This window comes from Danio rerio, chromosome 25, assembly GCF_049306965.1.
Source record: "Danio rerio strain Tuebingen ecotype United States chromosome 25, GRCz12tu, whole genome shotgun sequence".
NCBI classification, from domain to species: Eukaryota; Metazoa; Chordata; class Actinopteri; order Cypriniformes; family Danionidae; genus Danio; species Danio rerio.
Window position 1 is genome coordinate 30003849 of NC_133200.1, and position 10663 is coordinate 30014511.

The following is a 10663-nucleotide window of genomic DNA, read 5'->3' on the forward strand; positions in this document are numbered from 1 at the left end:
AATAAAGCTTTTATACTTATAAAACATTTCATGAGCATATTTATAAATCTTGAATATCTGCCTAACATCTCATGAGGCAATGATGAAACCTTTAATAAGGCAAATAGTAAATTTGAGTCATTTTTGAGAAACATCAATTATACTAATTTTAGATGTTTTACTGAGATTACTGTCCATTAAAAGGTTAAAATGTAACATTTATTGCACAAACCTTCATAAAAAATATTATTTAAAAATATATTACTATGCAGGATTCAACACTAAGGTTTTTTTTTTTCTGGTTCAGAATTTTACTTGCCCTGCCAAAATTTTCACTGTCCCCACTAAAAGAAAAAGAAGTTAAAGTCCCCAAGAAATCAAAACTACACTATGATTTTGTTAGCTTCCATTTCTAGTTTTGTGGTGAACAATTCATCTGTGCATGTCATTAATGAAAAAAAATTGTTTGCCTATCTACTCTTTAATTGAAATCTGAAAATGCACTTCCTGTTTGTTTTTAGTTAATTCATCCGTTTATGTGATTGAGGTAATAGGCATGTCTATCGCTGCTCAAACTGTCAGTTTTAACAAGAAACAGAAATGATGAGCAGCATGAGTCTGTTAGGTTGTAATAACTCTTCTAAAACCCCTTTCCTGATCTTTCTGAATGAAATGCCTACTTTACTGTCCATTAAGCACGGTAGAAAAAAACATTACAAAAAAATAACGATCGTACCTTCCAATTCACAGTAACTTTAATGACTATTTCTTAGCCAAAAATTTAAATAATGTGTCAAAAATAACATCTGTGAATCTAGAATTTAAATATTTAAAAAATGTTACTAAAGGTATAATGAGGAAAATTCAAAGTGTTTTGCAAACAGAAAGAGCAGTATGGACAATGCCAAACTGACAGCAAACATCACTTCACTTTTTTCGTTGTGTAACCAAGTAAATGTCTGCTTTCAAGATGTTAGAAACAGACGATTTCTTTTAGCTTCATAATTTGATCTTGCCACCATGTTCCCATCTCTTTGCTGTACTGGTTGTTATCAGGTCACAGCAAAAAAAAAGTGCTCAAAATATCCAATTAGATAAGAGGAATTGAAAAGCAATATGGTGTTTATGACATCACAGATAAGGTAGCATTTAAAGGCTTAAAGGCACAAACTGTTTCTCGATTATAAGACTGTATTTGCACCAATTGGGAAAAAGTTGCAGACAAATTCAACTTTAGTGACAAAGCAGCACTTGCCCGATTGGGCCAGTAACGATCCTGTCTACTGTCCAGATCATCTCTCACACTGGTCCTGGGCCCTCGGGCAGTCCTTATTGTTGAGCCCTGCTATTTCAATACTTAATACTTCTGTGAACCACTTTAGATGCAAACATACATTGTCTTTACAATATATCTTAATCTAAAGTAAATGTTTAATTGGTAACACTTTACAATAAGGTTGTATTAGTTAATGTTATTTAATGCATTTGCTAACATGAACAAACAATGAATAATTCATTCATTAGAGTATTTGTTAACGTTCGTAAATGAAAATACTGTTGTTCATTGTTAGATTACTCTTGGTGCATTACATAATGTTAACAAGCATGAATCTGGATTTTACAAGAAATCATTAAATGCTGAACTAAGATTAATAAACGCTGCACACGTATTGTTCATACTTAGTTCAGTTTAGTAAATACATTAACTAATGAAACCGTAATGTAAAGCGTGACCGATTAATTTACCTTGTACTGGAGCGCTGAGGTGAAAACTTTCCCATAAAATCTTATAAACTGCTTCACTTGCTTCCTCTGCTGAAGGGCATCTTTCTGACTCAACTTCTAAATTGAGATCCACGGTTACTTTGCCAAAGTAAATTCCTGAAATTTCAAAATGACATACTGATCATAGTTTCATTTCAAGCAAGAATGTGCATCATTATTCAATGTGCATTAAATAGTCAACAAAATTCCTGCTTTACCTGAGGAAGATGAGCAGGACGTCTCAGGCTGCATAACAGAACTGGATGGTTCATTCGTGCTTTCTTCCTGTGATTTCATCTGTTCAAGGGCAATGCATGCTACCTCCTGATGGGCACCCTTTTTGTCATTAAAAACTCTTATGCCAGTAAAACTTTGCCCATTCACTGTCACCTTACCCCTATAACCTGTACAGAAGATGTGAACTGTTGAATCTAACCTGAATTAATGATTATAAATAATTTAATTCATGTTTATTTGTTTCCATATGCATGTTGAATGTTAAATGGTGCACTTGATACCCTGGGCTTCTTGAGTCTCTGTAAAAACAGGCTCGAGCCATTTCTTTGCACGACAAAACTCAAAAAGATGATTCTTATATCTAGGTGGGATGCCAGGAAGCAATGGATCTGTGGATGAAAGAGCAATGAAATTAAATGGAATTAATATTGCAGTACACTCGCATATAAACATTTAAACTCAAAATGAATCAAAATGAGTAAAACTTATCCATGACAAATACCTGTGTAATACTTAATAATACTGAATGCCACTTACAGTGACAGTTGCATGCTGTAAGATTTCTTTAAAATTTTGTATTTTGTGTTCAACAAAAGAAAAAAGCTCATGAAGATTTGGAACCACTTTAGGGAAAAAAATAGCGAATACATTTTCTTTTTTGTGAACCAAACCTTTGTGTATCTGTGAAGGACAATTTTGGAGCTTTTTACGCTTTACACATTTTCAGATCTTTAAACTTTACAGTCTATCCTTACTTCATTTTAAACCCCAGGTAAAATAAAGTTTCACATTAACGTAACTTAGAAGAATCCTTTTTTTATAAGTTAAGGATAGAATGGTTCTAACTGAGGCTATTATCAATATAGCATAATTTTGCTATTTATGAATTAATGTACACAATAAATAAAATGTACACAATAAAAGGTACACAAGCTGTCATTGGTCAAATGCTTAAACCTAAAGGCTAATCCAAAAACCAAGGCGCACCTCAACTGCCTTTTTTGTTTACAAGGAAAAATGAAGTGTGGTGCGCTTGTTTTATGTCTTTAGGCAACGACTGAATCAGCTGGGTATTGTGCGAGAGTGTTGCTGTATTAATTCAATTTTAATACTTAATAATATTGTGATTTTCCCAGAGATGGGTTGCGGCTGGAAGGGCATCCGCTGCGTAAAAACTTGCTGGATAAGTTGGCGGTTCTTTCCTCTGTGGCGACCCCGGATTAATAAAGGGACTAAGCTGACAAGAAAATGAATGAATGAATAATATTGTGATATTCAAGATTTGTCATACAGCTCTGGATAACTCAAAACATCAACCACAAGTCTCTCCTCCATCTTCAAAAGTCTCTGTTGTTGTCTTAACAACACAAACACTGCTGGCACATCGGAACCCCTGGCTCTGCTTTCATTTGATTGGAGAATGAAAAAGACACGAGTGACATAACATGCTTTATCTGCTCAAAGTTGAACTTTTTTCAACTGCGAGTGCACAGCGTGCAAGGGCAAAAACGAGCGGCGCAGAAGGCGGTTAAAATCTGATGCGCACAGAAAATGTTCGCGGTCGATAGTAAATCATTTTATAAAAAGGCATCTCTCAAAGCAAAAAAACGTGTTCGGTGTGATCGGCCCCTAAGGGCTTTTTTAAATGATTTACAAACGACTACAAGCATTTTGAATTTTTGAACGGAGACTTTTGAAGATGAATGAGAGACTTGGTTGCTGTTTTGAGTTATCCAGTGCTTAACACTTCACAAATCTTGAATATCACAATATTATTAAACATTAAAATTATATTAATAAGCACAGCAATACTCTCTGACAATACGCAGCTGATTCAGTTGTTGCCTAGCAACAAGAAATCTTGTCAACAAAAAAGGCAGTGAGGTGCGCCTCGCATTTTTGGAATGTAAATGCATGTTCGGCCCCTTATACTTCTGCATCGAGTCATCAGCATGACCCACGGCGCCTGCCTTGCGTGTAGGTCGTGCATTTATACTTCTGCACTGTTTAGTCACCTTTACACTGCACACGACATTCGAACATGACTGTCGGAATACGCTCCCGAGTGGCAGTCGCACAGAATTTTCAGTTTTGTCGTGCACCATGGGAGAGAAGCTAGATTCTCGCAGTGTCCGAAATAAGGGAGTGCAAAAGCAAGTGAATAACTCTGTTCACCATCGTTGAATGAATGAATGAATGAATGAATAATAGAAATTCATGGACCGATTTAACTTTTGGAGGGAATGTGGACATAAGATTAAAAAAAAATTTTGTATTACTTATGTATAGATAAAAACTTTTTTATAATATAAACTTTTTTCTGATATAAAAAAAAAAACTATTTTTCATCTTCCACATGAATCTCCCTAGACAACACTGGAATACATCACATCTGGTCAACCAGTCCCATGTCGCAGAAGTTCAAATATTTTAACGAGTCCACAGCTCAAATCAGATCAGAATTTTCCGCATAAGGAGATAATCGGAACTCCACGCATCTCCCGGACACTCTCCATTGGAAATAAATGAATTACAGACTGTTGCTTGTTGTGTACAGTGGAAAGGCGGCTTTTGTGTTGCTCTGCAATAACACTTTTGAATTAGTAGCTGGCAGTAAGTTTTTAGTTCCTCTGTGTCAAGTTTCTTTGCGGTAGTTTTGTTTAATCTGAACTCTAATGCTGTGTTCACACCAGACGTGGAATGCGCAGGTAAATCACGCTATTCATGCGTAAAAAGCTGCGTGAACACTTGAGTTTACTCGCTTCATTCGCGCGTCAAACCCTGCTTCTTTCGCGCATCATATTTACTTCAGAACAGACACGGACTCATGTGATGGGCAGGGCTTCTGTCTGCCCGGTGACTCTAGCTTCTTTGCTAAATGGCTAACAAGGATTTTATTAAGAAAATATCTGAGTTTATGTGCTTTATGAAGGCTGAAAAACAGCGTCGATACGTGTAGGGCTGTGTCTGAGTCCACTAGATCCTTTCAGAGGTGCACCAGCTCTGTGAGCTCATAAACTCCTCTAGAAACTTAACCTGGATGATGAAGGCTTTCAGCGGTGCTTCTGACCGAGTCAAGCACAGTTTAATGAACTGTTGTCAGTGTCAGCTGAAGGATTTCCCCCGGGACACCAACAACAGGCGCTACATCACAATCACGCCCCCACAAAAGCAAGCAAATATCGCGCCATTCGCACAACGCCATTCGTGCAATTTGCGTCATTCGTGCCACGCCATTTATGCTTATCGCACCTCAGGATGTCTATTCTCAAGTTTGCATTCATTTAACATGTATATCACTCGCGCTTGACGCTTCTTCTGCATCGGGTGTGAACACAGCATTAGAAAGTAGCTAAAACTCGCTGATTCAGAGGCAGGGACAGGCGGACGTGCAACAACTTTAATCATAAGGTAAACACAAAACAAATTTTTCTTTGTTTGTTTTATATTGGTTTATTTCTTTAATGCGATTTTACTATATCCAAAATTTGCAATTCTTTTAATTATTTCAATATGGCTTAGGCTATTTTATCAAGATATGACACTATTGTTTTGAGCCTACAAAAGTGAGCATGTAATTTGTAAAGTTTTATGTCGTTCTGTTGTATTAATATTGTGTATTATCTCAAAAAAAAAAAAAAAAAAGCCGCTCGCAGCATCAAGAGAGCTGTGAAGGGAGCGCTCTTTTGCTCGGTCTCACACACACACACACACACACACACACACACACACACACACACACAAGCATCTAAACCCACAAAAACATACCTTTTAAACTTTACAAAAAATCTCAAAAACCTTTACTCTCTGCTGTGTCTTTAATATGGTGTAAAGATTATTATGAGTTATTAAAACATCAAGGAGGATGCAGCAAAGAATGTCACTTATAAACTAAAACTTTATTATTTTATGCAACAGCTTTACGTTTAAAAGGGAAACATAAGGGTGATCATAAGCAAAAAGACCCCAGCCTATAAGGCTAGATGTTTTCTTTCCATTATTTGTTTGCCGCATGTACTCGTGACGTGTGCAATCAGAAAGTTAGTGTCCGCCTCTCCTTTTACTCCACCCGAAGCCCCAGCTGGCCCTTTTTGGCCCAAGGTATTTGGCGGGCCGAAAAAGGCTGGACACTGGCCCCCGAAAAAAGCCTCGCTTTGGCCCGATCAGGCCCCGGAAGTGACAGTGGAAACGCAACTTGCCTTGGCTTGTGTTCTTTTATTTATTTTGTGTTCAACAGAAGAAATAAACTCATAAAGGATTATAACCACTTGAGAACAAGTTACCTTGTTTCTCTTTTTCCAGTTGATCCATTCTGACTTTAAGGGTGCTGACCTCTTCGTCGAGTTCATCTACTTTTGTTTGTATCTCTTTAAGTTTGTTGACCTCAGGACCCAGATTCTCCAGGAGATCTTTGTTTTGGTCCAGAAAGTCCATGATATGCTTAAAGTCCTGTAGTTTGCCCTAAACACATAAAACATAGTTGTAAAACAAACAGGATACAGTTCAAGTGTTTAAAAGTTAATTGTAGACATTTTATTTTGCTACTTTACATTGACATTTTCTTCTTGGTTCCCCTCAAAGGATGAAATAATGTCTTTAATCTTGTCTTTCAAGGCTTGGTTCTCACGGTCCAGAAGTTCCCGGGTATGGACGTTTATCTGCTGGCCATCTACTTCACATAGGGGTTTATTGAAATTCTGGTCCAAGGTGTTATTATACTATGAGAGAGAGAGAGAGAGAGAGAGAGAGAGAGAGAGAGAGAGAGAGGGAGGGAGGGAGGGAGAGAGAGAGAAAAAGAAAGAAAGAAAGAAAGAAAGAAAGAAAGAAAGAAAGAAAGAAAGAAAGAAAGAAAGAAAGAAAGAAAATAAGAAAGAAAGAAAGAAAAAAAGAAAGAAAAATAACTTATTTAAATTATGAATCCTTAAATTATACTGATAACGTGCAACATTAATTCCTAATGCCTTTAATTATTATTATGATTATCATTATTTATAATAATAATAATAATAATAATAATAAGCAATACTATTATAATTTTAATAACTACTACTATTAATAATATTCATCATCATTATCATCACCATTTGTGGTTACACATTATTTGTTTTTCTCAGTTGCTTTGGTGCATTTCTTACAACACTATTTACATTTGCACAACAGTTAATGCATTTCTCAAAACAATTAGTCATTTGTGCACATCATAGTAGCAGTTTCTCATTTCTTCCAACAAATTATCAATTGCCTTCATACAACTCTCTGTTGTTTTATAACATTATCATTTGCTTTTGTCATGTCAGTCAAAATTAACTAAACTTGTGAATGCTAAATAGTCATTCCATATAAAACTAATAGTCCTTATTTCATTACTTGAGTCATTACATACACAAATGTTGAACTAATTATCAAAATCTGTCTAGCAAATTTGACAAAAAAATATATATATCTTTAATTGAACAATTTCATGAATGATTTACAGCAATATTCCTTCAGTTATGCACAGCTCTACCCAAAGGAAGTTTATGTTTGTTGTAAATAAGGGTTAATGTTTTCTTTTGCACAATGCTGTGAATAAATTAGAATTGCAAAGAGCAAATGCAATAAAAATGTGAAACATACATATTCAGTGTCTTGTTCCAAGATACCTCACTAAATGCAGTGATGTCTAACTTTAATGTAGTATTCAAATAATATACAGTGCTGTCTTGAGCATTTTTAGGAAATGTCAACAAAATCTGACATTTTTGCATTGAAAAAAATGTACAGAGTAAACTGTCATAATGAAAACATTACAAAACCATTTGGCTATCTTGTTCATAAACAATGGTGGCAGGACTTTTCATCTTGATGACACTGACACTTTCATTGACATGAATACTTGCTTTTGAGAAATGAGCTATCCATTTTGAGCAAGTGACACGCTTTTGCAGGTTATTAACCAGGTTTTGCAGTTTGCATAAATTTTTTTGAGAAATGCATTAACTGTTGTGCAAATGTAACTAGTGCTGAGAGAAATGCACCAAAGCCACTGAGAAAAACTGTAATAAAAACTTTAGGGTTAGGGTTTTGTTGGTTAGAATTAGTGTAAATTTAATGTAATTTTGCATAATTTACTAACTGTAAGAATGTGTATCATAGACATTGTAAAATAGAACATTACCAAGTATATTATTATTATTACTATTAATTTTTCATCTACCTGTTTTATCTCCTCCTCCAAGCCATTCAGTTCTGGAACCTGAGGTTGAAGCATGTTGGCCAGCAGTAGAATTGTGCTATGATGCTTTTTCATGTCCTCGTTGCTCATTTTTAAGTCAGGGGAGTGCATCACATTGTTCCGTACATTTATTACCTTAATAATTAAAAAGAAATGATGTAAGTCTAAAATGTGTCATCTGCTGGTGCTGAATTATGTATTATTGAAAACTAGATTTCCAAAAAATACATATTTGCATTTCAAGTTACATATGTGGCGCAATATGTGCTTACATTCCTCACATGATGCCCTTGAATTTTACTGAAATGTTTACAGAAGTTCATGAAGTTCAGAATGGCAGCAACATCAAAGTGGGAAAACTCACAATGGTCTCTGTGCCCACGTGGCATGTACGCCTGTTACAAAAAACATAAGACAAACAATTAAGATAAAAATGTAATTGACCAATATTTTTTGCACTGCCACGATTTGTCTAAATATAGCCATGCCCATACGCAACAGACAACAATCAAAGGCAGCACTATAATATTAGGCTTATGTAATATTCCTGAAAATTACTTACCTTGGCAACTTCCCACTTATCTGTGGACCAACGATTTGGTTTGCAGTTGTTCCAGTGTATACCATATTTCCCATTGTGATTGGCCACAATTTCTTTCCTCCAGCATTCACACAACTGACAGAGAGACTATGGATAACAAAATAAGCACATTTTCCAACATCACAATCTCTATAATTAGTATTGCCGTTGACTTTTCCACAGACAAGACAGACAGACAGCCAGACAAACAAACAGAGATAGATAGATAGACAGACAGACAGACAGACAGAGAAACAGCGATATCCTTTTTTAAAAACACAGATACGGTTAAACTTGGAGGCTACGTTAACGTTAATTCAATTGTTTACACTTCACCTTCTGATTGATGTCCTTATCATTGCAGTTTTGATGGCAAGTCTTTCCATTGAGCTCCTGTTTATTTCTGAGAGAGCTGTGGTAAGTTTCGGTTTCCTTTTCAATGAAGTTCTGAATGCGATTCCTCAGTATGTAAAGACTTTCGGCTGTCTTCAACCAGTTTTTGTAGTTTTCGTCACTAAATCGTGTGCTGGATTGCGTGCTGCTCATGATCGCTGATTAAAATTAAAAATATACAACAAAGTCTTTGGTAGTCTACGAGAGCTGCGGTATGCTATGTGTGCTGTCTTTTCGCAGTGATCCACAGGTCAGCTGACGCTTTAGGTTGCCAGATAATTAAAACTTCAGCGCTGTACGTTACTGAGTAAAAAAAAAACAAAGATGCACCTGTTGTTTATATGCGTCAAAAAAGAACGAACGAAATAAAATTAATACCATGGTAACCGTTTTAAGTATCAGAGGTGTTTAGAAACCTCATGTAATTAGGCATTCAGAAACAAGCTTATAAAGCTTATTTAAATAAGTATTAGTAGTAGACATTAAAGGTCTTAGGCTACTGAATGTTGTAAAAGTTAGGATAATATTTATCACTTTTATTTTACTGTTAAAAGTTAAACAGTTTTTTGGGCCCAAGAAACTATGTCAAATGCAGCAGAAAAGATGTAACAAGATTTTACATTGCATTTTATATAGCTATATGTGTCATTCATTCTTTTTCCTTCAGCTTAGTCCCTGATTACCAGGGGTCGAAGGTCACAGCAGAATGAACCGCCAAATATTCCGGCATATGTTTTATGCTGCGGATGCCCTTTCAGCCATAATCAAGTACAAAACATCCATACACTCTCACGTCACACTACACTGCAGATATTTTATCCATCCAAGCAAATGGAGGAAACCCGCTCAAACATGGAGAACATGCAAACTTCACACAGAAACCCGCTTTTCATTTTTTTCAGCACGTCCCTTGTCACTGCTCGGTCCTGTCTAGCTTTACTCTCATTGGTGCCCTTATATTTCCTTTGCCTTTCATACCCTCTCTTGTCAGTTTATTGTTGCTATGTGCGTTACCCCACACTTTTAAAAAAAAATCTGTAAAATTTACGGAAAAATACTGGCAGCTTTAGTTGCCAGAACTTTTTTGTAAAAAAATAGTGAATTTTTCTGTAAAATAGATTTTACAGAAAAATGTATTTTTAACAAAAGAAAAATTTATTCATTAACTGATGCAATGATAATTTAAACAACTTTGAGTTAATTATTTATATTTGCAGAAAGCAATTACATTTTAATTGACATTTACTGGCATTAAAATCAATATTTTAAATGTCTAAGTAATATATCTGTTCAAATCCATATTAGGAACCATTGTACATTAGTTCACTACAAAAACTTTTTAAATAATGTATAGTCATTAAATGCATTATTGTGTTCATGTGTGACTGTAATTAACAAACAGATTTCACAGCACTAGGAACTACACAGTTACATTCAAACAAAAGAAGATGCAGCAAAACATCAGATTATCTTAGTTTATCTTGGACTTGTACACA

General features: G+C 35.4%; 1 protein-coding gene across 6 annotated transcripts in view; it reads right to left on the minus strand.

Annotated features, from left to right (window-relative positions):
- The window catches only part of si:ch211-91p5.3, a 36933-nt gene extending 27513 nt beyond the window's left edge, over nucleotides 1-9420 (minus strand). For 5 of the 6 annotated variants that reach the window (XR_012400448.1, XR_012400447.1, XM_689352.9 and 2 more), the window contains exons 1-9: nucleotides 9111-9420; nucleotides 8757-8882; nucleotides 8467-8589; nucleotides 8177-8329; nucleotides 6531-6698; nucleotides 6264-6441; nucleotides 2262-2369; nucleotides 1962-2147; nucleotides 1726-1860 (exon numbers count right to left, since the gene is read on the minus strand). Coding sequence is in view for 3 of the 6 variants with exons in the window: in XM_689352.9 (XP_694444.6) it covers nucleotides 1726-1860; nucleotides 1962-2147; nucleotides 2262-2369; nucleotides 6264-6441; nucleotides 6531-6698; nucleotides 8177-8329; nucleotides 8467-8589; nucleotides 8757-8882; nucleotides 9111-9320 (1387 nt within the window). In the remaining 3 variants the exon portion in view is untranslated. Of the gene's footprint in view, nucleotides 1-1680; nucleotides 1861-1961; nucleotides 2148-2261; nucleotides 2370-6263; nucleotides 6442-6530; nucleotides 6699-8176; nucleotides 8330-8466; nucleotides 8590-8756; nucleotides 8883-9110 lie in introns of all 6 variants that reach the window. The other variant, XM_073943234.1, reaches the window with a different exon arrangement.
- Nucleotides 9421-10663: the final 1243 nt, after the last annotated feature.